Source organism: Gopherus flavomarginatus, chromosome 9, assembly GCF_025201925.1.
Source record: "Gopherus flavomarginatus isolate rGopFla2 chromosome 9, rGopFla2.mat.asm, whole genome shotgun sequence".
Taxonomy (NCBI): domain Eukaryota; kingdom Metazoa; phylum Chordata; order Testudines; family Testudinidae; genus Gopherus; species Gopherus flavomarginatus.
Window position 1 is genome coordinate 20,154,531 of NC_066625.1, and position 27,722 is coordinate 20,182,252.

Consider the following 27,722-nt stretch of genomic DNA (forward strand, 5'->3'; position numbering starts at 1 on the left):
GTTGCTACTTACATAAACCTGAGCTCTGATTCTCTTCTGACTAAGACTTCCCGAAGCCTCTGGATCTTTGCCATCTCCAATTCGATTTCCTCAGGCATCATTGTTGTTTCAGCCATTGAGATGATGTCAAGTTGATCTGTGTGTGTAAAGGAAGACAGGAAATGAATGAGGCTGGTCAAACTGACTTAGCCGGACCTTAAAGAATGCAACTTAATCACAGAGGTGCCAGGTCATGGCGTAATTAATGTGGGTAGCAGGGAACATAGTAGCTGGATGGTAGGTGGACTGGTCCTTTCTTGTTTTGCTGGGTACTTTCAATGATTTATCATCATTTAAAAATAAAAGGATTCCTATAAATCTCTAATACGATTTGACATGTGTTTCAGTAAATCAGAATATATTACAAACTCATAAGAAAGCTTAACTTACAGTAACTCAGTCTACAGTTAGAGCTGCTGTGCCATATTTTACATCACTACAGACTTTTAAAACATAGCAATATAACTGCTACAAAACTTCCCAGCTACAAGAATTCACTATTACGAACAATCCTGCATTAGAAGAGATATGGACAAAAAGAACTAATAAGAATTTTCTATCTATCTAATTCCTATGATTCTTCCTGGCACTCCATTGATTTAAATTGGACAAGCAGTTAAAAGGACAGCCCAGAGAAAAAGGCCTATCAGAGAAGAGGCTAAAGAGTGTGTATAAGAGGCTAAGGGTCTAATCCTATGAAGCACAGAATGCTTCTTGTGAAATGCTAGTAATCATGAATTCCATTTAAATCAGATGGAGTGGAGGATACACAGTACTTTGTAGGAGGTTTATTATTATTTTTGTGTAATTGACACCTTCTCTCTTCCCTATTGGTAGAAGTGGGTACTATCAATCTGCAGAGAGTTGCTTTGGGAAGCAGGAGTCTGACCTCCAGAAAACCTTATACTGATGTTTTATCACATTTATTTATCTTGGCTAAGATTTTCAAACGTGACTAATGATGTCGGGGTACTTCGGATTTTGGGAAACAACATAAAGAGGCTTGTAAAAGCAGCAAAGAATCCTGTGGCACCTTATAGACTAACAGACGTTTTGGAGCAAGAGCTTTCGTGGGTGAATACCCACTTCCTCAGATGCATCCAAAACGTCTGTTAGTCTATAAGGTGCCACAGGATTCTTTGCTGCTTTTACAGATCCAGACTAACACGGCTACCCTCTGATACATAAAGAGGCTTGGTTTTCAGGCAGTGCTGAGCGTTTGCCCTCTGAAAAATCAGGCCCCTTTAGTCTCAGGTTAAATAAGAAAAACTGAGACACCCAAACTCACTAGCTACATTTGAACATCCATGTGTACAGGACACAAAAAAGCAAAAAATGAAATTGTAGCATTAGCAGCATTTCTGATTTAGGAGAATGCAGCTCTACCAATTACAAGGAAACAAATTATGAAAGTACCACCATAAAGACCAGATCCAGGCAGCTGAACATAACTTCTTACAAAGAAGACTTGGAATATGAATAAAGCTACAGTCCCCTCTGTGGCGTTATCCATCTTCAAGCACTATCAGTCTCCTTATGTTTTCCTTTTTACTCTACCCAACTGCTCTTAAGGTCTCATATTACAGTGATCATCTAGTGGTTAGGGCACTGGCATGGGACATGGGTTCAAATCCCTGCTCTGCCATGGCCTTCCTGTGAGACCTTGGGCAAGTCACTTAGCCTCTCCGGGACCCATTCATTAAATTGGGGAAAAATACTTTACTATCTTACAGGGCTATTGTGAGAAGAACATTGAGAAGATTGTGAAGTGCTTTGAGATCTAATGATGGAAAGTGCTGTATAAGAAATAACCATCATTATTATTAACACAGAGGAAGACATCAAGATGTGGTTTTCCTCAAAATACCTGCAATCAGCATGGCTTCTGTATTAGCTAACTCACCAATACCTATTCTTGGAAAGTCAAGGAGAATTGGGAAAATACCAGAGGACTGAAAAAAAGCAAATATAGAATCAATCTTCAAAAAAGGAACGAAGAGTTACCCTGGCAACTACAGACTGGCAATTTCAGTTCCTAGTAAAACAATGGAGCAAATATGAAAAGAAAAGTAAAATCACTAAATGGCTAGAAGATAACAGAACCATGAGCAAAAGTTGCACAGCTTTATAAAGACCAAAAGTTGATAGCTTTTAAAATAAAAACTACAAAACTGATAGATGAAGGAATGTTATACAGTATATTTGGAAATTAAAAATCTTATTAGCAGCATTAATCCAAACTGACTTGATTCTGTCTCATGGACTGGAAACAATCTAAAGGGCCTAAATAAGGTGGAAATTATAGCTGATGATGATGTATTTCATTTAGGAGAGGTTTCTAGCTAGTATCAGTGTTAGTTCCCATCTTACTGAATATTATTATTAGTGACCAATGGAGTAAGCAGCACATTAATGAAAAGTATATATACTATTAAACGGAGGCCTTACAAATAACAGAAATAATATGTAGGAATTTTGAGAGGTGAGAAATATAGGCATGAGGCAACAAAATGGGATTCATCATAGAAAACAGTTATCCATCTGGGTGAAAATAATCTGATATGCAGATATTCAAAGTGAAGGAGAAACACTTAGACACATCCTTCCTTCTGCCACACACTGCAAAGGGCAGCAAAACAGGTAAAAAAATGTGCTTGAAGAAACCATCCGTCTATAACATGCTTCCCCTGGACACCATAGAAGCCCCTCTGATGCAGGTCCCTGGTGTGGAGCTTTGCAGTTCTAATGGGTGGAAGACTAAAGGAAAGGGAGCAGACTATGACTACGACTTGCTTCTTCTGCAAAATGAAGATTTTTTTTTCAGTTAGAACATTGTTAGAATCTCTTCCAGAGGCAAGGCATGATCTAGATGTCCTAACAGGAGCTGGAAACAGCCTATTTCTATGATTTATATTATTCTCTCCATTGTGAAACTTGTGGCCAAATTTTCCAAAAAGCTCTTCTGAAAATCCAGTCACTTATTTTGGTGCCTAAATGAGAGTTGAAATCCAACTCTTCTGGAAATTCTGGCCTTAGTCCCTAATGCAAAGCCCTTCCAGCCCTGGCCTGTCTGGGATCAAGGGACCACTCTAGTTCTGAACTTCAATCCAATACATGTATCACTTTGTACTACCACAAGACCAATGGGCAGAGTTACATATAATATCCAGTGAAAGGTTTCAGAGGGGTAGTCATGTTAGTCTGTATCAGTAAAAACAAGGAGTCCTTGTGGCACCTTAGAGACTAACAAATTTATTTGGGCATAAGCTTTCATGGGCTATAACCCACTTCATCAGATGCATGGAGTGGAAAATACAGTAAGCAGGTATAAACGTACAGCACATGAAATGATGGGAGTTGCCTTACCAAGCAGGGGGTCAGTGCTAACGAGGCCAATGCAGTTAGGGTAGATGTGGCCCATTCCCAACAATTGACAAGAAGGGGTAAATATCAACAGAGGGGAAATTACTTTTTGTAGTGCTAACGAGGCCAATTCAATCATGGTGGATGTGGCCCATTCACATCTACCAATGTAATATATGCCATCATGTGCCAGCAATGCCATGTACATTGGCCAAACCGGACAGTCTCTACACAAAAGAATAAATGGACACAAATCAGACATCAAGAACTGTAACATTCAAAAACCAGTAGGAGAGCACTTCGGTCTCCCTGGACACTCAATAACAGACTTAAAAGTGCCCATTCTTCAACAAAAAATCTTCAAAAGCAGACTTCATTGAGAAACTGCAGAACTGGAATTAATTTGCAAACTTAACACAATCAAATGAGGCCTGAATAAAGACTGGGAGTGGCTGGGTTACTACAAAAAATACTTTGTTGATACTCAAACCTGTCTATTGGGAATGGACCACATCCATCATGATTGAATTGGTCTCGTTAGCACTACAAAAAATAATTTTCCCTCTGTTGATATTCACCCCTTCTTGTCAACTGTTGAGAATGCGCCATCCACACTAACTGAACTGGCCTCATTAGCACTGACCCCCCACTTGGTAAGGCAACTCCCATCTTTTCATGTGTGGTATATTTATGCCTGCTTACTGTATTTTCCACTCCATGCATCTGATGAAGTGGGTTATAGCCCACAAAAGCTTATGCCCAAATAAATTTGTCCATCTCTAAGGTGCCACAAGGACTCCTCATTGTTTATCCAAGGAAAATGAATTGCATTCTAATTATTAAAAAAAAATATGGAAAGTGTGGTAAAGGATCATTACTGTATTTTAAAAACCTTTTAAGCTGGCCAACATGTTCATTGGCACTGGCTGGGTGATTTTTGCTTTTTGAGTCACCCAACAAATTATAATTTTTGCTTTTATTAACAGGAATCCTTTAACTGGCAAACTTACAGCAGAACTGCTCAGGGCTCCAAATTTGCTCTTTGTAAAATTGCATTTCATTGCTAGATCAAAGAATCAGTAATCGTCATTTTGCTTTTTGTAGCATTCCATTGCTACAGAGTTTTTTTAACTGGCAGGATCAAAAATAGAAAAAAGATAAAATGAGGGGGAGGCAGCCTCCAGCTGCTATGATAATCCAGGCAGGACATTAAACGGTGAGGGGGAGAGGAGCCCAGCATCCTGCTGCTATGATAGTCCAGGCAGTACAGAATCTTTTCTTTAGACATGAAAGCGGGGGGGGGGGGGGGCTGATGGAGCTCAGCCCACAGTTGCTATGATGAGGACGGTTACCAGCCGTTCTGTACCATCTGCCAGGAATAACCGGGAGTCATTCCTATTTTTACCCAGGCGCCCCTGGCCGATCTCACCTGAGGCCAGCCAGGAGCACTCACAGGATGATGACAAGGACAGCTACCAGTCTTTCTGCACTGTACCATCTGCCACTGGGGAAGGGAGGGGAGAGGATGCTGCTGTTCAGTGCTGCAGCACCCCGTCTACCAGCAGCATGCAGTAGACATAGGGTGACATTGAAAAAAGTCAAGAAACGATCTTTTCTTTCACGGGCAGGGAGGGGGGGTAAATTGACAAGATATACCCTGAACCACCCCAGACAATGTGTTTGACCCTACAGGCATTGGGAGCTCAGCCAAGAATGCAAATACTTTTCGAAGACTGCGGGGACTGTGGTATAGCTGGAGTCCTCAGTCCCCCCTCCTTTCCTCCATGAGCATCCATTTGATTCTTTGGCTTTCCATTACGCTTGTCACACAGCACTGTGCTGTGGACTCTGTATCATAGCCTGGAGATTTTTTTCAAATGCTTTGTCATTTCGTCTTCTGTAACAGAGCTCTGATAGAACAGATTTGTCTCTCCATACAGCGATCAGATCCAGTATCTCCCCTATGGTCCATGCTGGAGCTCTTTTTGGATTTGGGACTGCATTGCCACCCGTGCTGATCAGAGCTCCACGCTGGGCAAACAGGAAATGCAATTCAAAAGTTTGCTGGGCTTTTCCTGTCTACCTGGCCAGTGCATCTGAGTTCAGATTGCTTTCCAGAGCGGTCACAGTGGTGCACTGTGGGATACTGCCCGAAGGCCAATACTGTCTATTTACGGCCACACTAACCCTAATCCGACATGGCAATGCAATTTCAGCGCTACTCCTCTCATCGGGGAGGAGTACAGAAACCGGTTTTAAGAGCCCTTTTTTAGCGATATAAAGGGCCTCGTTGTGTGGACGGGTGCAGGGTTAAATCGGTTTAACGCTACTAAAATCGGTTTAAACACGTAGTGTAGACCAGGCCAAAGTCTTTCAATGTGCAAAGAAAACTTTGGAAAAAGCCTGAAGTAACAGAATGAGAAATGGAAGAATGTATAAATCAAATTATAGGCATATTCAGGCACATTTGTAAGAAAAACAGTGATAAAATGGGGAATAATTTCAGTATGTTACACTGTTATAGCATTGTCCATCAGAGAAGCCCACTGTGTTCTACAGACATGAATTGATTTAGTCTCCCACAGCCCCATAATGAGGGAATTGTTATCCACATATTCACAGGAAACTGAGGCACAGAGAAACGGATGTGTCCAAGGTCACACAGGAACAAGGTCACAAGATCTGTACAAGAACCTAATATTCTGGCACCTGCTCTTATGCCACAAGCACAAAACTGTTGCTATTATTACTATATAATAGTATTAGAAGCCTGAATTGCAAACAGAGCTCTATTCTGCTAGGAGCTGAGCAAACACATAATAAGAGACAATCCCTGTCCCAAACAACTTCCAGCACAGACTTGAAAGACAAAGGTTGAAAGGGGAAAAAGAGGCGCACAGAAGTGAAGTGACCTGCCTACGACCATGCAGCAGGTCAGTGGTAGAGCCAGTAAAAGGTCCAGTGCCGTATCTAGTGAGACTACACTGTCTCTCTAAGAGCATCATTCTTCTTCTTCATCCTTCACATTTCTCTTGCTTGGTATTATGCTGCTGATAAAAGTGCCAGACAGATGCTTTGGAGACAATATCCTACCTTTATCAACAGATCTGAGACTGCCACACTACCCTACCACTTTGTTTCACCTCTGACTTGGAGGATCCACCACCTTCAGTTTAGTCTCCACACTCATTCAATAAACACACTCTCTAAGACTCTCAAAAGAGGATACCAACTCATGCCAATTGTAACGGTGGCTCCTCTAATGTGGACACTTCTCCATTACGTAAGGGATCAAGAAGACCAACTTGTTTCATTCAGACTACCTAGTTTTTGTCCCTCGGATGGCAATGATTTTAGGTTGCTACTGATCTGGACTGAATTTAAACTGGCCAATATGAGGTGTAAGGGTTCATATCCTATTCCAACCTCTGAGCCATCCTATAATAAAAAGATAATTCTAGTTAAAATTTCATAAGTGTCTGGAGTTTCCATTTCAATACAAATTAACACTTTTGCAAGTTCCCTCAATTATTCAGAAAAACACTTAACACAACGCTTACTACTAAAGTTTCCTAAATGCTAATGGAACATATGGTTTCAAGTATATTCTGAAGACTGATTCATGTACTAAAGCTAGGACTTTCAAGAGCAGTTATATTGATGAGCCAGAGCAGAAGCAAGCAGGAGGTACAGGTTAAATGCAGATGAGAAGAGAACCAAATGGTGCAGCTTAAAAAATCAACATGCTTGGTAGAAACCAAAATAGCTACATGATGCAGGAAAATTAATTGGTATGTACAAAATAATACTCTGGATAACAAACACATGTAAAGAGGATCAGGTGATTCATTTAATTGCTCACTAACTTGCCACCAGAAAACATGAACAAAATATAGCTATCTAGCCAGATATTGTACCTTGTTCTGTTCTGTGAATACGGATTCAGTTTTCTCCTGCTATGGTATTTTTAGGAATTAACATATAGGGTGGAAAAATGGCATGGCTAATAATTAGCCTATGTTGGCAAGAAAGACACCCAAATACTGACTCCCAATCCAGGCTGCAACAGAAATTTGTCATTGAGAGCGCTAAAGGTGATGTAATTTGACGCATCAGTACAGCTTTATTTATTCAATGTATTATGCTAGAATAACCAAAGAAATCTGAATACTAGCTAAACACACTACAAATAGCTGCATTATGTTTTGTTTCTAGTGTCTCTGGGGTACACGGTGTTAATGTGATCTTAAATGGGGCGGCAAGGTTTTTCCAAGGAGTAGCATCAGTCAAGGGCGGCTCTATGTTTTTTGCCACCCCAAGCACAGCAGTCAGGCGGCCTTCGGCGGCATGCCTGAAGGTGGTCCACTGGTCACACGGATTCAGCGGCGTTTCTGCAGTTGATCTGTCGGTTCCGCGCCTTCGGCATACCTGCCGCCGAATTGCCACTGAAGCCGCAGGAACGGCGGACCTCCTGCAGGAGTGACACCGAACAATGTCGGACTGCCGCCCTCACAGTGACTGGCATGCCGCCCCCTGTGGCGTGCAGCCCCAAGCACAAGCTTTCTGCACTGGTGCCTGGAGCCGCCCCTGGCATCAGTACACAAAAGGCTTGACCCAAAGCCCATTGAAGTCATTGACTTTGAAGTCAATGAACTTTGGATCAGACCCAAGTTCCCCAGGATCAGCTTAGTGGCCTATTCCGCCTTCCTTGTTCATGATTATCTCTGGAAAATGTTGCAAAGAAATGTATATTTACAAAAATAATTATTATAATCTTTACCTGTAAACACCTGTATTGGATAATGGTTAACAGTTATATTACCTACTACCAGTTATTATTATGTTTTTTGTACTACAGTAGCACCTAGAGTCCCAATCAAGCCCAGGGACCCATTGTGCTAGGCACATACAAACACATCCTATCAGACCATTCCTGCCTTGAAAAAATCTATAGTTCATTTAAAGTCATTAGTTTAGAGAAGATTAGCAACTATTTCAGCTTCCGTTCCTGCCCCAGGGCATCCTCTCCCTTCCTGGTTATTGATTGTCACCAAAACCTCTCCCTTTACACTAACGACAGAACAGCATCTGTCTCTGCTGTTAAAGTTTAAATTACCAAAATAGAATATGTTTCTCTAACTTACCCTCTGGAACAGGGCTGGCAGCTGCATTCAACCTGATGCACTGCGTGTTTACTAACTGCACTGCAGTCATTAGACAGTGTGGCCACATGTACTTTATGGTCATCATTAGGGAGAGCGCTCAAAGTCTTCTGTTCCAGAAAGACAGCCTCTTCACATCAGCTGTTGGAGAATCTCTATCAATTGTAGCGCTATGATAAGGCATTCAGTGTGGTATCAGGGCTCAGTAGGCCACCTGAGTTATAGCCAGGTTATAGGCTAGCTACTTAGAAGTGCATCAGAGCTCTATAGGTCATCCATTTGATTACACACACATGACTAGTTCTACCATTCTACCCAGTAGAGTGCAGCAAAGGAAACACATAATAGCCTGTAAAGCTGCTAGTGCAATACATGGGTAGTTAGTAGTGGAGCAACGTGCTAATGTTGCACTGCTACTATATGCACTTAAGTTCCCAAAGCCACTTGGCTTCCAAAGCTTTGGTATGCCAAATACTGGGGAGAATATAAGGTTATTCAGCCTCCAGCATGAAAGGAAGAATTTTTCTGGCTGTGTAAGTGCTAAAAAATCTCTTCTTTCTCCCACTTGGGATGAGCAGCACAGCTATTCATTCTGGAATCACTGGCCTGGGCTGCAACTGAAGTTGTACCACAAAGGGTGAAGCTAGGGAGAGCCAAATGAACACACCCAGAGCCCACACAAACAGAGCAAGGCATCATGTACTCTTTGAAAATGCTCTCTCAAGTCCTTGGTCCTGCTGCAGAAACCACTTACTGTTTGAAAAGGCACTGGTGTTCAAGAGTGACCCTTTCATCTATGTATTACATCCAGCATCTCAGAGTTCAAGTGATTAGAAATCCTACAATCTTTAGACCTGCACAGAGAAATACAGACATTCCTGAGATGATCACAAGGAATTATCACATATTTAAGCTTACTTTTGACTATCAGTAAGTAAGAAATTAAGTTTGATAAATTGTCTAGTGGTATTTAGAGTCATTTGAAATAGTGCTGTTATAGCTCTCGGATGCAGAGTAAATATCACTATGTTGCAGTTGAAGGGAATAAAAACTTCTTTTTCCTAGTGTGTGTCAAGATAATAGCTGCAGTTACACAGTGTTAGTGTAAACTACTTCTTATGTAAACAAAGTGGAAATTAGGGAATCTGGGATATATTAACAATGTAATTAACAACCGAGAAAGGCATATGCACTTTGAATAGGCAAACTGAACAAATATTTACTTTATACTAAACACAGCAAGCTTAGAACACAGTGTTTTGATATTTTGTTGAACTAAATGCTAATTCTTCATTTGGAGAAAAAAGTGTGCAAATAATGTGACTAGTTCTTCTGCCCAATTCAGCTTCTTTCTCTCATTCAATATTGGATCTGCCTCTCTATCTTGCTTGGCATCAACATTCAATATCAGCTAATAAGGTGTCACTTTGCTTATTTAATACAAAATAAATACTCCTACTTATTTTTTAATAATAGCACAGCAGACCCCACTTATGCTCTGCACAGCTGAGGGTCCATTATAATTTATTTTTATATATTTATATATATTTATTTCAATTTTTTCAAGTGCTCTGATAGACCAACATTTAACAAGCACATGTACATAACTTTAAAGAATTAAATCAAAAGCGGAGTTTCATTAGAAGTGTGATCAAAAGGCTTCACTGACAAAAACCATTAGAAACTTGCCACACAAGTCCACACTTGCCACACATTACCTCCTCCCAAGCTATAAATGCTTGCTTGTCAGATACAGTTAGAAGCAACCATATTAAAACAGAATTGTCTGTTTATTGAATAGGATGGGACAGCACAGTTATAGCACTATGTTGTGTAATTTATACTCCAAACATAAAACTGGCACAGTTAGGCTTCTGCACAAGCCCTTAGATTTCCACTTTAAAATGGTGCCTAGCTTACAAGCCACAACATGACCCAATTTTAAAATTAGATCAGCAGAGACTATAAAGATTACCCATGTCTCCAATTGCTTGCATGCTTTTCCAAAAATCAGTGCCCCCTTTGCTCCATATTTAACAATCTCTCATATAAAGAGATTATTTTTTAGTTGCTTATATTATAGTTTCTCTTCTTTATCTTCAGTCGTTGCCCTTTTATTTTTATGATTGCAAAAGGCCTGTTGGCAGCACTCCATTTCCTTCTGTTCCTGGGTTCTATATGCAGTATCCTCAGTGAGATCTCTCCTGCAATACCAAGGCCAGATTCAAAGCATAAAATATTAACTCTTTCCACTCATTTTGATTTCTCTTATCTGATACTTGGAATATCTTTTCTATCTGAATGTGACCAGAATTGTGCATAACGGGTCACATTCCATTCAGGCTGATATAAGAAGGTGTATCTCCTTGCCTACTGTTCAAAATGAGATTCTTTACTGCCTTGTATCTGGTATACATTAGGTATACAGACCATTGCCATATCCTAGGTGACAAATAAGACTAGTATAAAAATTTTAACTGAAGTGGACCCGACTTTTGCCTTTCTAAGATTCAAACCCTTCTACTTGGAGAGATATAGTCCTCAATTCAGCAAAATTGATTGCCAATTAGGGATGAGTTTTTACCATGTGCTTAAGTGCTTTGCTGAGTCAGGGCCTTAATGGTTAAATAATTTCTCCAGCTTTATATATTTTGGACAATATCCTGCTATTGTCCCCTAGGTAAAGATCAATGTCAAGATATGTTCATAAAAGTAAGGTACATCTAAACATCATGTTTGACTTTTTATTGTCTCTCAAAAAATCTGTCATATTCTTTCCTTTGTCTTGTTTATTCCCCTGAGAAAATTCGGAGATGTAATTAATCCTGGCTCAATATTTTGTCCATTTTTAACAGTTCTAATTTCCTAAGTGTATAATTATACAGCCTCTCAGCATTATACTCTTTCCACTTGAAAAAATACATTCCTAGTCTGAGAACCTTCAGCATTTCCTCATTAACTGTGGAAAAAAGTCTTCATTCCAACTTGTACAGACATCCTTAACAATGAGCTAATCTCGGACTAACTGTTCCCTCAGTCTTGTCCACTGGTCAAGGCCCTGTGTATTTGTAGCAAGTTAGACACCTACATTTGGTGGCAGGCCCCTTGTTCTTGTGGAACTCTAAAGTGACACACTGGACATTTTAGATTAAGTTAAATATGTACATGAATACAATCAGGCCAACAGCCATTCTTTATTTTATTATTACATTCCATTCATTTTACACTACCCCCAAATGTTCAGTATTCCTCTGATTTTTGTAGTGATAATACCTAAAAAACAGGGCCGTCCTTAGCCATAGGCAGAACAGGCAGCCGCGTAGGGCACCACTAGGTCTGGGGACACTGCTCTGCTGGGAGCCCGGACAGATGAGAAGCAGTGGAGCATGTAAGAGCAGGGCTGCTGGGCCCTAGAGAGAGATGAATGCAGCACAGTCTGAGGGAGGGGATTGGCTGCTGGGGTCTCTGGGAAGGGGTGGGGGAAGGAACTCACCTGCAGGGTGACCAGATGTCCCAATTTTATAGGGACAGTCCCGATTTTTGGGTCTTTTTCTTATATAGGCTCCTATTCCCCCCCACCATTTGCTGTCTGGTCACCCTAGGTGGGGGTAATTGGTACCTATATAAGACAAAGCCCCAAATATCGGGACTGGCCCTATAAAATCAGGAAATCTGGATCTGGTCACCCTAGCTGGGGAGTGGGTCTCTCCCCCGGGCTGGCAGTGATCCATCTCATCCAGGGGGAAATGCACAGGGCAGGATGAGCTGCTGTGGCTCCATGGGTGCCCCGTCCCTGAGATCAGATGCTGTGCTAACTTCACCATGGTCCATTGGGCTGGCGGTGGTGCCCATTGGCATGTGATCGGATCTGAGGTTTTGCTGCTGCTCTTGCCACTCTGCACTCCAAGAGGTGGATTTTGGGGTCCTGAGGTTTTCCACCTCTCCTCCTCTACTGCAGCTGTTGGACCAGCAGGCTGGGGGGTGAGCCAAGCATGAAAGCAGTACTGTGTTGCCATTTAGATTGTCATTTAACAAATTTGTTCGCCAAAAATGCTTGCTAACAATCCTGAATTCAATTTCAATATTTTTTTTAAAAATCAATATCTTAGCCAAAAACAGAAAATTAAGTTGTTGACAATTATTTGTGACAAGTTTGGTATGGGGAAGAGAGTGAGCCAGTTTTCATCAGAGAAACAAAATATGTTGACTGACTTTCCTATAGCCCTGTTACTGCTAAATAGAGACCTCCAACAACTGTAATATGCTCATCTTCTTACTAATGTATAGAGCAGGGGTCGGCAACCTACGGCACATGTGCCAAAGGTGGCACGCGAGCTGATTTTTGCTGGCATGCGGTGGTGGGCTGAGTGGCTCAGCCCGCCACTGCTCTGGGGTTCCGGCTGCTGCCCCAACGCCTCCTGGGGTCCCGGCCACCGGCCCCACTCAGCACCCACTGCTGGCCTGGGGACCCCCAAGAAACCCCAGGCTGGCAGCAGGCTGAGCAGGCCAACGGCTGAGACTCCAGCTGAGCCACTCAACCCGCTGTCGGCCTGGAGTTCCATTCACTCAGCTGGTAGGTTGGCTGAGCAGGACTAAATTCAATGAAATAGAAAAACAAGAGCAATTAATGACAAAGTGCAAGAACCTAGAGCAGTGGTCCCCAACCTCTTTCATCTGGCGGTCACCAGATGAAGGACCGTGGCAGTGAACGAGCATCTGCCGAAATGCCGCCAAAATTCGGCGGCATTTCAGCAGCGACGCCTCTGGATGACGCTGCTTATCAGCGGCAAGTGGCGCCATCCAGAGGCGTCAGCACCGAAATGCCGCCGAATTTAGGTGGCATTTCGGCAGATGCTTGTCCACTGGCCAGTACACAGGTGCACTGAGAGGCCCCTGCGGGTGCCATGGCATCTTCAGGCACCACGTTGGGGACCCCTGACCTAGAGAGCCTCCTGAAGCATGGCAATCGTTTTGATTTAAATGGAGTTGAGCTGTATGAAGAATTGAGTACACTGTCATCAGTGTTGCCACATGCAAAATCGATAATGGACATTGTACAGTTTACTCATACCAGCAAACTTGTTGACATATATCCTAATGTGTACATTGCCACTCGTATTCTACTGACAAATTCTGTAACAGGAGCATCAGGAGAACAGAGTTTCTCAAAACTAAAGCTCATTAAAACCTATCTCCGCTCTACAAGGAGTCAGGAACACTTGACTGGTCTTGCTATTCTTGCATCACTTTGTCGTTGTCATACAATGACATTATTCCTGATTTTGCAGCCAAAAAAGCTAGAAAGATTGCTTTTAATTAAAGCTAATCCTTGTGTCAATACCTTTTCATAGAAATTTCCAATAAAATGTTGAGAATTAAAAAAATTATATTATTTGCATCATTCTGTCAAATCAGAATTTTTTCTATAGTGCTGCTTCTTTAGTGCTAGTCCATCAGCATTACAGTGGCTTCACTACGTTCAACTGGTTTTAATAACATGCATGTGGCAAGTTTTCCAATAGTGTAAGCTTATGTTTGTGTTGCTAAGAGCAAGACAGGCTCAGGGGCACCAGTTTAATAATCCCACCTAGGTCACCATAAATCCTAAAGATGGCTCTGCTAAAAAACATTGGGGAAGTTGTCTGCTGGGTGAAGCTGGAGCTTTTGGTAACTGTGTAGGGGATAGTTGTGGCCTGAGCATCCAAGAAGTCTTGGGAGGTGGTTTTGGACTGTGTGATAACATTAGTTGGACATTTCTGCTAAAACGATCATTTGTAAAACAGTTAGCAATGTTGACGTAAAAGCAGAGTTGAGGCAATATAAGTTACAAGTACAGTAAATTGACATACTGATAAAATGTAAGAAAATAATTACACTGCTAACAATATTTTTCATCATTAATAAAAAAGTTAATAATTAAAATGTTACCATTAGTCTTCAGAGCTAGCACCAGACTCAGGCAGATTTCACCGAATCATCCTCTTTTGAGTCACATTCAGGAAGTTTTATTTACGATAACAAGGGCTAGGGTTATAATTTTTTCAATGAAAGTTTAACATCTGGAGCACTTTTCTGCAGAACAAGGTGGATTCTGAGACAAAATGCAGAGCTGATAAGTAGATGAGGCCCTGCCTATGATTAAAGTAAACAATTATGAAAAACTGAGTTTCATCCCAGATGTCCTCTTCTGTGCAGGAAATGGAAGAAGTTCAGGTCTTGAAGAACCCCCAAATGTCTTACCTAATGGCTTCTTAGAAGGGGGACAGACTTTACACAAGGTTTTGGGGCCAGATCTTCATCTGGGATAAAATGGGCAAGGCTCCACTGTAGTGTATACTAGCTGAGTATCCAGTCCTTACATGTAGCCCTCTGCATAGCCAGACATATTGCAATGTAGTGGTTCCAAGATTCTCTCTTATCTGCAGAGAATCAAAGTATTCATCCTGTCAAGTGAAACCATCTAGCGGATGGAAAGACAATCCATCCACTTCAAAATAATATGTAGTCTTTCCTTACATTTTACTCCATCAGGATCTGAGAGTATTTTCCTATATAAGTAGCTGATTCAGTACTATAAGGCAATATGGTACCTAATTATCTATAATGAGACTCAATTGTAAAACTTATCTGATTTGGTGCTGTTTTGTAGTACTCTAGCTATAATTTATATGTAATTTTGCTGTCGTTAAGACCTTTAATTTTTTTTATAATGCTACCTATTTATATCGTGCCTTTGATTTGTGTCTCTCAGTACCCTTGACATCCCCCCAAATGACAATGCAGTTTTTATTGAGAGACAATATTTCCTCAGCAAGTTAATCACACAGCAATACAGAAGCTAACATATGTACAGTTTGGGGCCCCCATTGCAACAAATGCTTAATTAGCCACAATCACCAATCTTGAATTTAACATTGAAAATATAAGAGAAATTCTGTGACTAAGTCCTTTTGTAATCAGCCAACTAACAACCTCACACCTCTTTGTAAATTGCCTTACTCTCAAGTCAAAAATTCACATAATTTTTGTGTGGTTGAAAATCTGCAGACAGCACAGTGATTCACACAGAAATGTGTCCATTAATGAGAATTACCTTGCAGCAGCTCGGAGGTTTGTTGGTTTGTTCGAAAAACCTTAGGATAAGGACACTTTTTGACATTCCAATTATGGGGCTCAATCTTGTGCCTTTGAAGTCAACCGCAAGACTCCATCTGAGACATTACATGGCTGATACTGTTATTTCCTGATGCAAACCACTCTCTTAATGGAAACTATTAATTGTTGCTAGGGTTAGTAATTGTCAGATGCTCTAACAGCAGGACTTTTCACAGGTTTAGACGGTGACCTTTAGATGATGTGTGAAAGCAACTTCATGCAGGTCACCTTATATGCCAATCTGAAACCAAGCAACCTAATTTGTCCTACTATATACACCATAGTGGATCAGCATTTTTCTTCCTTTCTTTTGGAAAAGATGCAGCAACTTATTTTTCATGTCACTGAGTCTCCTGTTCATCATTATTTCCAGGAAAAGCTGCCTTCAGTGTCTTTTAAAAGCATTAGCATTTAAAAGCAAAGTGAGAATGCTTCCTGTATTTTGTTTCTCCATAGTGTAGCTGACCAAAAACAATTTTTTTAATATAAGGTATATAGTTTGAACAAATCTTCACCTTACACCACATCTTGCATACACCCCATCTCCCCCAGCATTGTTTTGACATTTAAATGATTGGGGATAGATAGCTTGAATATGAAGAACTGCTTTTGGTTTCAGAGATCCCAAGAGTTGAGTTCATTTGCTTGTGACTAAGAAGCTGCTGATAGTATTGTGTAGTCTAAATTGTCCTGCAGTGGATTTCATCAGTTTTGATAGACAGCTGCAGGTTGGGTTTGTGAACTTTATTTCCTTGTAATTGTTTGTGACTGAGGACTAGACTCTGACTTCAGGGACCAGCACTAGGAGCAGCCCTAGGAGGCTTTGTGGCACTGATGCTCCCTGCTTGCTCCTAGGGATGGGAGGTTAATAGGCCAGTATTCAGAGTGGTAGCCGTGTTAGTCTGTATCAGCAAAAAGAACAGGAGTACTTGTGACACCTTAGAGACTAACAAATTTATTTAAGCATAAGCTTTCGTGGGCGAAACCCCACTTCATTGGAAGCACGCAGTGTCCACTGCGTGCTTCCAATGTATTCCCTGTTCTTTTTGCTCTGTAAGCCAGTAGTAAATTACAATCTCAATCCTTCTACCCCATGCTGGCTCAGTGACCCTAACTGGCAAGTAAAGAGTGGAGCCATGGTTCTTCTCATTTGCTACTACTCCCCATCTACCTGCTCTAGGGAAGCAGTTGGCAGATTAGATGCCCTGATTACTCTTATGCAGTCAGTGTCTCCCAGACCCATCATTTAAATAGCCCTCACCGGGATATGAGAGGGTTTCTTATTTCCTTGGACAAGCATATAGTCCATGTCATAATCTCCTCTCAGAGAGGACTTCCTCACTACTGCACCTACCACAGAAACATGTCCCATTTCAAAATGTTGCTCAGATAAATATTTTCTAATATAGTTATGTGGTAACACAGTTTTTAGTATGAGGTTAATGAGCTATTGGACACCATCTTCTCTAAAGAAATACAATTTTTTAAAGTCAGATTTATCCTGAGGGAACTGTTGCAAGGCAAACAGCTTTCTCACCTGACATCCCAGTCTGGATCTCAGTAAATCTCCATTTTAAAAGCCTGGGTCCTGATACCTTCTCTGTGATGCACAGGTAGAACTTGCATCTGTCAATGGGAATTATACATCAAAGGCAGAAAATGGCCTTATGCTTCTAAAATAGTGCCATGTCCTTGGTGTATGTGGTGGCTGTAAGTACATCTCCAGCAGTCCTTTTACTAGTGTCATTGGCTTTACAATTATTATAACTGCTATATTATTGCCCTGATCACATGGACTGTGCCTGTACATTTTTTGCAAGTTTCTTATTTATTTTGTCTTTTTCCCAGCTCAGTATATTTTCATCTAACAGATGCTTTACTGTTCAAGATGAATTTTCACTCCTGATTTAGGAGGTCTTCTTTCGTGAACTTACATAAACACTTATTCTACAATAGAGCACAGATTTTTATTATATGGAAATTGAAGAGTCCAACTGTTTACAACATTCTGTTCAGAATGTGAAAGGTTTTTTTAGTGCTTGTCACTTGGATCTTATCAGCTAGGTATTCTATGCCAATATATCAAAGTTACTGTCTATAATGGATTTGAAGCAGCTCTGTAATAAGAGCATAAGAAAAGCCATACTGGGTCAGACCAAAGGTCCATTTAGCCCAGTATCTTGTCTTCCAACAGTGGCCAATGCCAGGTGCCTCAGAGGGAATGAGCAGAACAGGTCGTTATCAAATGATGCATAATAATTTATGAATACTGTGCATTGACCTGGTTATTGGGATATTTACTATAGAATGTATTGTTTTAGTTTAATAGAGGACTGTAAGAAAAATCAAGCTGGAAAGAAAAGGAATAGCACAGGATAAGCCATATCTCTGCAAACACTTGAGGGTTTATTAAGAGACACTGTGTCAGAGACTGGGCTGTGGGTGGTCATGCCAAGTGATTACAGCAGGTGTCAGTAGCCAAGAATCAGAGCAAGGCCTCAGAACCAGAGTAAGAGGCCAAAGGCAGAAGTCAGAAATTAGCATCAAGGGTCAGAGCTGGAGTCAGAAGCCACATGCCAGAATGAAGGGTTAAAACCAGGATTCCTGGAGTGGGCCAAGGCAGAAGGAGAGCTAGAACAAGACTGAAAATAAACAGACACAGGCTCTAGCACAACCACTAGCAAATGCTCTGAACTACCTCTTCCCCTGCTGCTGGTCTTAAAAGCAGATCTGATGATCCCCTCAGCCAGTTGGGCAGTTTAGCCAATCAGACAGCACAAGTGAGGCCAGCTGTGCTTGTTAGACTGCCTGAGGGTTAAGCTAGCAGGTAAGCAGGCTACCTGTGGTTTCTTACTCCTGACACAATGCTAGGATAGGAAAAGGCCTGGAAATAGAGATTAGAAAAATTGTGACAGGTTTAAAAAAAAGAACATTACTGAAGAGGGATGGACTTGTTTCAAGGAACCAGGCAGCTGCTCGCTACAGTATCTGAAGAAGTTAGACTACCTAGGTTGCCGTCAGGGGATGATAAGAATTTAGGTGAGATATGTGTAGACTGTTATTTAAAATCCTTTTTCTCTAAGTACTTTGTTCCTACTGTTAAAATAAACAATATTTTGGTTTAAGAAAGCTATTAGGTCACTAAAAACACCACTGGTCCCAGACTCTGAAGGAAAGAACCATGGATGTCTGGTTGGACCTACTGGGTAAGAACAATGAGTGATATGAAGGGTACTGTAGTTCAGAGCTAGATCTAAGAGTGGAAGAATTATGGAATTCTAGCCCATGATAGGTAAAGGTACAAGGCTAAGATCTGAGGAGGTGCTATCAGCGAAATCAGAAAAGGGACAGAGGTGTAGCTAGCCCTGCAACTGTGACGTGGACTTTAATCAAACTGTTTATTTCCCTCACAATCATTTTGCAAGCAATTTCTCTGGCTCTGAATTTTCCTTAACATTCAATTTCCCCTGTTGCCATGTCTGCATATAAAGAGTTGCCAAATTAAAAATTATTCCAACTAGAGAGTTACTCCATAATAAATTGGTAAGGAAGGTAATAGATAATATATTTTTCTGATTGTCAGTGATCAGAACTCTTGCCTTCTGAGGCTGGTGTGGGTGGAAATTCTTGCAGTTTCCTATATAAATTAAATATGCTGCAATGTGAAGAGAGAAGCTGGAGAGATACCTATCAGTGAATAAACTATTGGGATGCCAGCAACATGAACTCTGTCAATTTAAAAAAAACATTGTTAAACTAAATCTGTTCCTGAGTTCCCCTGCAACATTCTGAGCTTTACCAATTGCATTTTCCTATTTCCTAAAGTGTTTATCTCTTTCTTGTTGCTGTGTGAGAACCACTCACAGGCACCAGGAGAAAATCATGGCTGTGTATCACAGTGTTATCAAATGAACAAAGTAAACAAAATGAACAGACAAAAATGTTCATTATAATCTCTTTCAGGCCAGTAACCTTACCTGTTACTAGTGATTGTAGATTTATAGTTGGTCTAACAAAAGTGTGATTTTTTAAGTAGACTTTTCACATTCAATGGATTTACCTTTTAATAAATGTTTCTGCGTGTAAGCACAGAATAGATACATTTTCAAACTAGCATTTATTTGTAGAGGATTCATTACAGCTTATACATTGTTTAATTAACTCATCAAAGTTGTCTTTACCTCCAGGGATGTGATGAACGTCCATTTTTACTGACCTTTCTTCTGAATTAAGTATTTCTCATCCAATTTATGTTTCTAAAGAATAAAGCACACACTAGTACAGTATGTATACTTACCTTCTTCCTCTGCTGTTGTGAATGTTCTATTGTATTTTATTCACATCTAGTTTAGAAGTTTTTATTCAGTTGTAGTATGTATTCTTGTAGGAGGATTTATGACAAAAACTGATGGTCTCTCATGTTTGCTAGTCTCTATATGTGAATCAGGAACATAAGAATGGCCCTACTGGCCCAGTATCCTGTCTTCCAACAGTGGCCAGTGCCAGGTGCCCCAGAGGGAATGAACAGAACAGGAAATCATCGAGTGATCCATCCTGTGTCGCTCATTCCCAGCTTCTGGCAAACAGAGGCTAGGGACACCATCCCTGCCCATCCAGGCTAATAGCCATTGATGGATCTATCCTCTGTGAATTTACCTAGTTCTTTTTTGAACCCTGTTATGGTCTTGGCCTTCACAACATCCTCTGGCAAGGAGTTGCACAGGTTGACGGTGCGTTATATGAAAAAAAATTTCCTTTTGTTTTAAACTTGCTGCCTATTATTTTTAACATACTACTGCCTATTAACATATACTTAGGTCAGGGCCAGCGCTTCCATTTAGGCGACCTAGGCGGTCACCTAGGGCATCAGGATTTGGGGTGGGGGGTGGCATTTTGCCACCCGTGGCTGCAATTTGACGGCGGGGGGTCCTTCCGTGCTCTGAGTCGGCGGCGGCAATTCTGCGGCGGGTCCTTCACTCGCTCTGAGACCCGCCGCCAAAGTGCCCCTAAGACCGGGAGCACGGAAGGACTGCCCCCACCACAGAATTGCCACCAACGATCGGGAGCGCGGAAGGACCCCTGCCTAGGACGCCAAAAACCCTGGCACCGCTCCTGACTTAGGTCATTAATTGGGGGTTAATACTGTCCTTGTTTTGCACACAGAATTCCCTTTGACATCCACCCGCTTTATGTGTCTTTCATATAATATTTTTAGGACACTAATCACAATAGTATCTAGAAACTAATGAGAGGTCTGATAGTCCTTATTATAGTAGACATAAAATGACATTTATCTCTGAAATTTACACTTTCTACCATAAAGAACAAGTACCTATGGTGGTATAATGAGAAGGACACTCTGCAAAGATAAACTTGGAGTATTCTGCATCTTGCATGTTTTGTTCTGTGTAGGGCAGTACATGGCCCTCTCCTTGTAATTGTGTTGTAAAGTGGAACAGCACGGTTTAAAGCAATATTTAGCTTTGAAGAAACAATGTTTGATTTACACTTCATTTTTGAATGATGCAGAAAGGAGTCAATGATTTGTTTGACTCAAACACCTGTACCTTTCTATGACTCATGTATGGTGGCAGCTTTTTCTTCCAGTTACACTGCGTTAGGCAAGACTCTGTTAAGTTAATGCAGTTACACTGGATTTACCCTACTGTGACTGCAAGCAGAATCTGGCCCTGGAATTCAGGAAAGATGAAAAAAGTGTGCTGTTACACTTGTTTGCCTTTTACCATGAGAAATCCTACCAAGGCAGAGTTTATATCCAGGTCAAGTATTATGCACGAGAAGCAAACACAAATGAGTTTCTTCTATATCACAGAGAAAAAAATCACCTAAGAAGTTCTTATTAAATCAGTGTAACAAAGAGAAATAAACTGGAAGGACATTCTTAAAGGTGCACAGGTGAGATAAGGCAGTTCTCATACAAGCTCTTTGCTTTGGGCTGGGATTCACACCATAAGTTCAGGCGCTGTCGCTACACTGATCCATCAGTCCAAACATCCCTGAGTTACTCCAAGCAAAGGCCTCAGAATCAACCTACTTTATATTTACTAGATTTGCTCTGCCCAGACCTAAAGTTAGTGGGAGTGTTGCTTGAGCAAGAAACTTCAGGACTGAGCCCCTGTATTCACAACGCTGCATTTGATACATGTTTATCTCGTTTGACCAAACATACCCCAAGAGATCCTCTTTTCATTCCTAAAGAGGGAACCTGAAAACACATTCTCCACCCCATGCATGGCCATGGCGCCACTCTAACCCTGCCTCTCTTCTTCCCCTTTCAGATAGCTGGTAGGGAGCTGCTGAGAGCAGAGACTGTGTTCCCCAATGAGATTCCAACTAGCTTTATGCTGGGAAATAAGAGGAATAGAATTCCTTGCACCTACCCCCACCCCTTACAGGGGCTGGCTGCAATCTGTACCTTGATATCTGGGTACATTTGGTGAGATTTAATAGTTGGCTGTTTAAACTCAGTTTTGTTTTTCACAAACTAGTGTGCATAATTTGCAAAAAAAAATGTTTTAAATTCAAATAAATAATATTGCCTATAGATTTACTGATGATGTTGCATAGCACTTTTTCCCTTTGCCAGCACTTGTTAAAAGTGAATTTAAAATACTGTGGCCTTACATATTAACAGCAATTAGACCTTCAAAGGATGTGGAAAAATACTCATCTGTATGCTTCCTCTGTGTCAAAGCTGCTAACCATATTTCATTTGATAACAGCTCTGTGAGAAAAAAGACTCAAAATAGTGCATGAAAAGCAAGAAAAAAATGGTCTTTGAGGGCCTGATCCAACTTCCATTGTAGTCAATATCCATTGACTTCAGTGGAGATGGATTGAACCTTTACTTAAAATAGGGTATTTTAATTTGATTCAGAAGACTATCATTAAAGGGTCACTTGCCCTGATCCCTCAGCCAGTCCCTGGGTGATATTGAGCCCCAATTTGAAGACTTAAATAGAACTTAAGTGGTGTATGGTCTTGTTCTGGGCATGTGCACAGGGGCGAATTTCACCTTTTACATGAGACTCTGACTGAAGTCAATGGATGTTCCAGGCAGTAAGTGATGTGGAATTGGGACTAATGCCAGGTTAAATATCACATTTCAAATAACACATTTATAATCTGTATTTATAACACAATAGATTATTAAAAAAAAGAAAGAATGTTTAGAAATGCAAGTGACTGTTCCTGGTTTATGTTGTTGGTTTCCTTTTTGCTTTTTATTTGCCTTGAACAATGAAAACAGCCTGGTGGGTTTAAATTTGGTTTACAGACAGGGTCATTTTCTGCTTCTCTTGCATGAAGAGCAAGTGTTTGGGTTTCAAATACCACAACAGTGCAAAAGAATGTCAAAATTCAGTTTTCAAATAAAACTCCAAACACTCAATTTAAATTTGAATTATTTAAAAGATATTTTCTATTTCTATTATTTTTTCTTCTCCTAGCCTCACCAAAAAAGCCTGAAAACTGAAATCTGAAGACTAACTAACCAAACTTACTGTGTTCCTTTAAAAATATACAGTTTTACATTAAACTTCTCACAGTATCACCAATATCATTCACTAAGTATTTTTAAACAATGAAAAATAATTGGTAGAAATTCACACAGTTGGGTGAATTTATGTAGTAAAATGACCAATGGTATTTCCCCAAATTTAAATTCTCTGTAATAGTTTCCTTTGGTTTTCAAATTATCCAATCATTTTACAATATAACTTGGTTCTCTCTCATAGAGCTCTGTACCACATTACAGTGTCATAGTACTCTGCAATAATTTAAGGCTTGTCTACACAGAGACACTCAAGGCTTGGAAGTGAATTAAACTAAACTAAGACCATTCTAATTCTGAATGACAGTGTTCACACAGGAGTTTAATGTGGTTTAACTAATCCACTTTAAATTCATACCTTTGAGAGTTTTTTTTTCCACACCCCTAACTGACAAAAGTTTTACAGATGAAAGTACAGTGTAGACGTAGCCTAATATAGTTCTCTAGAAGAGGGTTTCTAAGCATCTAGTCATCTTCCAAGCAGCGGGTGAGTATTTTTAAGCAATCTTAGTAGCTGTTGAATAAATAATTCTATATATCTGAGTCCAGTCTAACAAAGCCCAAAGTGATACTGGTATGGAGAATTGTTTCAGACATAACAGAAATTGGTGCATATAGCACTTTCCCAGACAGGTAACTAATTAAATATTGAGGAGATTCTTCTCAGAAGCCAGGAAAAGAGGAGATTCACTCTAGGAGATATGATTGCTAACTGCTCAGAGGGTCAAATGCTGGTTTTCCTTACCCCATGGGCATACAAGGCTCAAAATACAGTGAGACTTGCACAGTTCCACTGCAAAGGGTGGGGCCAGGCTGTGGAGATGCCACATAGAAGGCTCTGTGCCCCCAGGATGCCATAGATGATGCTCTCTGAGGTTCCATGGAGGGGAAACAGGGACAGGTTCAGGGGATGGCCTGTACAATGGGTCAACACTATGAGGATTCTATAGCCTATATTCTTACATAAGGAGCATGCAGGGACCACAGCTACTACTACAGTCCCTGGACTGTAACGGTGGTAGCTACACGGATATCCTTCATTCTTAAGGCTAAAGTGGGACTTCAGTGGTGCATAGACATAAATCTCAGGATTTCCCCCCCTTGTATTGCCACAGTCAAGGCCCCAAGCAATCAAGAAAATGGTTCCTACTGACCAGCCTATCTCCAGAATGAGTAGATTGGCCCACAGTGGAGCCAAGATCTAATACTTTTCCCATGTGTGTGTTAACTGTTACTGATTAACAGAGCTCTGGTGGCATAGCAGAGGTTCTTATTTGTTTATATTTACACAAAATAATAATGACTATTTGCATTTAAACAGCACCTTTCATCTGAGGACCTGGAGGCACTTTATGAACCTTCATTTTCACAAAGTTAATTGCTTAATTTTATTCTGATTTCAATGTCCTTTAAACGTGCTAATGCATTCTCCATTGCAGCTGTCACTGGACTGATATAAAACTGAAACCCACTGAGCTGATTGCCTATCCTGTATTCTTAGAGATGAAGAAATGGAGACCTCGTAACTGAGCCCTAAATGTCAGCTCAGAAATGAATGGATTCAGGATACTTACCTTCTGTCGGTAGGGGGAGTTAATATTATGGATATTGTTGATGGAGGGGTTTTCTTAACCTCATTATATGTAGGTTTCATCACAACAGGGACAAATCTACCTCAATTCCACTGGCTGACATGTCTCTATGGTTGTGTATGCCATGCCACAAGGTAGTTTCATTCTTTATGTGCTCTAAAATTAGCAGTATGGAGGGAAACCTCTGCACTGATTCACTTTAGCAGCATTGTTCACCTCTCCTCAGCCCAGACTCTGGTGGAAAGTCCTCTGAGAGGTTAAGTATCCTTAGTGGCAGAGGTGACAGACATGGGGTAGCACAGGGAGGACCAAGAGTGTGGTCAAGGGAATGAATTAATTTCAGGTAGCATTAAATTTTCTCTTCTCCCTCTGCAACTGGGAAACACATTGGTTTTAGGGAAAGCCACTGGCTCATGATGCCCCAGGTCCATTGCCCAATGGTGCCACGCTGCCCAGGAGCTAAATGACTGAGATAATGATCCCTAGAACAAATGTAGATGCACAGGGCCTCCAAGAAGATGAATCCCCATTGATCACCTGGATTCCTGGAAGTCAAGAACAGGAGCACTCTCTCTGGCTGGGAGAGGTGGACAGGACGCAATCTCCACCGTGCTAATGAAACAATCCCAGAAAATCTCTGCAAGGCAATCATCACAGATTGTACACATCTTTCAAACTCCCTTCCCTGGGTATTTTTGCAGAAAATCAGAGTGATCCAGACTTACATAGCTGCAAGCACAAAGCCCAGTTTTGCTCTCACTGACGTAGATGGTGAAACTCCCATTGACTTCAGTGGAACAGGCCTGGGTTCTGTGTTTGTAAAAATAAGAGAATGGGTGTTACACTTCTGCACCAGTTCACCACAATACCAGTTCACTCCTGAAGTAGCTCAGTTGGCTTCAGTGGCATTGCTCCAGGAACGAGCTTGGCCTCATATTCTGAAAATACATAAAAGGTGGAATTCCTTGTTGATTCTTCTGCCCTTTTTGAATTTTTTTGCTAAGAGGTGAACAGAGGCTGCTGTCACATTTCCATTAAATCACTTGGAGATGAGAGATTTTTCCAGTTTGTCAGTATAAAAAACAAACAGGTTTGTACAAAATCTCATAAATCCCCAATCAATAAAGTGGTTTCTTCCGGCCAGTAAAAAGATACTTACAACACTGCTCCTGCTCTTCATACAACACATTACGTTTTGCATTTTTGGAAGCACATACAATCGTTAGAACTGCTCAATGAGCCACTTGTCTCACTGGAAATTATTCTTTCATTTAATGAAGAATTTTCTTGAAATGATTTTCTCAAACATTTTGCCCTTTATGAACTGACGAAATGTGGTTAATTAATGTTTCATTGCTAATTCTGTAGGGCAACTAACAGAATTATCCAGGGACACTCACACTGTTTTTTCATACACTTCACCCTCCAAGCATGCATTTTTCATCTTTGAATTGTGAGTGAATTTATACTATAGCTTTAATCTAGTTATACAGCAGAATGCTTCTCAGGGAAATGAAATGGCTTTATTTAAAAGCCCAAAAGGAAAATAATCAAGTATTTTGCACTGTAGGTTTTCTACCAAAAGGGGCTTGTCCTGATGCAGATTTTAGCACCTTTGGGCTCAATATTGCTAGGTGCTGAGTTTCAATTTGCACAGTGACTGAGCACCCTGAGGAATGCTTAGAGGTGCTCAGTGCAGGTAGGCTTGATCTTACAATTCTATTTTTTTATTACTGCCTCTGTACACCCACATAGGCGTAAGTAAACAGTGGCTCCTATGAGAAGCACGCTATAAAGCATAGAAGTCAACGACCAAACACAAGGAGAAAATTACATAATAGAAGTGCATAATGCCACTGGTTATTGGCAGGAATTTATGTTGAAAGTGTCCTATTTTACAGATCTGCCATATTACTTTTCATAAATTATATTTAAAGGATATGTGAAAGCTAATGAGAAACTGTCCCGAATATGACATCTGAGCCCCACAAATAACATTTCAAATAATTATTGGTGTACACTCACCCAAATATTAACACTGAGTTATATCTACGTTTAATTTACCTTTTTAAGTATTCACTGTCATATATAAAGACTTTGGAATTCATTAACTCTTTGATCTATGAGTATTTTAACAGACAAATTTATTTGCGAAAACATTTAATCAGTGCAGCAATGATTTGCTATTTATTTGTTGCACTAACTTTCATTGTTTTTCCATTGTACTCTGCATAATATATTGGCTTTGCCCAGACACCTCCCATATTTCTTCAAACCACTCCCTTTTTGGGGAGGTTATTTTGTTTTGTTTGGGGAGGTTCTTTGCAGTTTTTCTCATTAGACCATTTTTGTGGTGTAAATTGAGTTGGTAGAATAATAAATCAGAGGTTTCAGCTTGTGCATAGAATGCAGAGGCAGTAAATTGCAACCGTGCGACTCAGCTAGAAAAGGGACTAGTGTGTAGGAGGAAGTCTAGCCATACTGAATTGGGATAGAGAGAATGTGGGAGGAAACCAGTAGCTTCCTGGTCTGTTTCCACTTCCATCATGAGAAGCCAAAACAGCCCCTCCATGCCAATCTGCACTATCAAGGTTCTGTGGATCTGTAAGTAAAGTTCCAAGGACTAAGAGGGACCGAAGCAAGAAAGCAGCTGCTCAAAGTAGCATGCTTCCTTCTACTAATGGCAGGATTCTGAGCAAAAATGTGTGTACTGGCATTGGAAACAGTGTTCTTCTTCTGCATTCTCACACCATCCCTGCAGCTCCTTGGAGTCCACAGCTGTAGCGGAAGGAGCCATGTTGCTGGGGAGATAGCGGTATCTGTGTTGACATCAGGTAG

The 27,722-nt window shown here is 40.7% G+C and overlaps 1 protein-coding gene across 1 annotated transcript in view; it reads right to left on the reverse strand.

Annotated features, from left to right (window-relative positions):
* The window catches only part of BMERB1 (bMERB domain containing 1), an 85,930-nt gene that overhangs the window by 49,933 nt on the left and 8,275 nt on the right, over window positions 1-27,722 (reverse strand). The window contains exon 2 of the mRNA XM_050967774.1: window positions 13-136. Within this exon, the coding sequence (XP_050823731.1) occupies window positions 13-136 (124 nt within the window). The remainder of the gene's footprint in view (window positions 1-12; window positions 137-27,722) is intronic.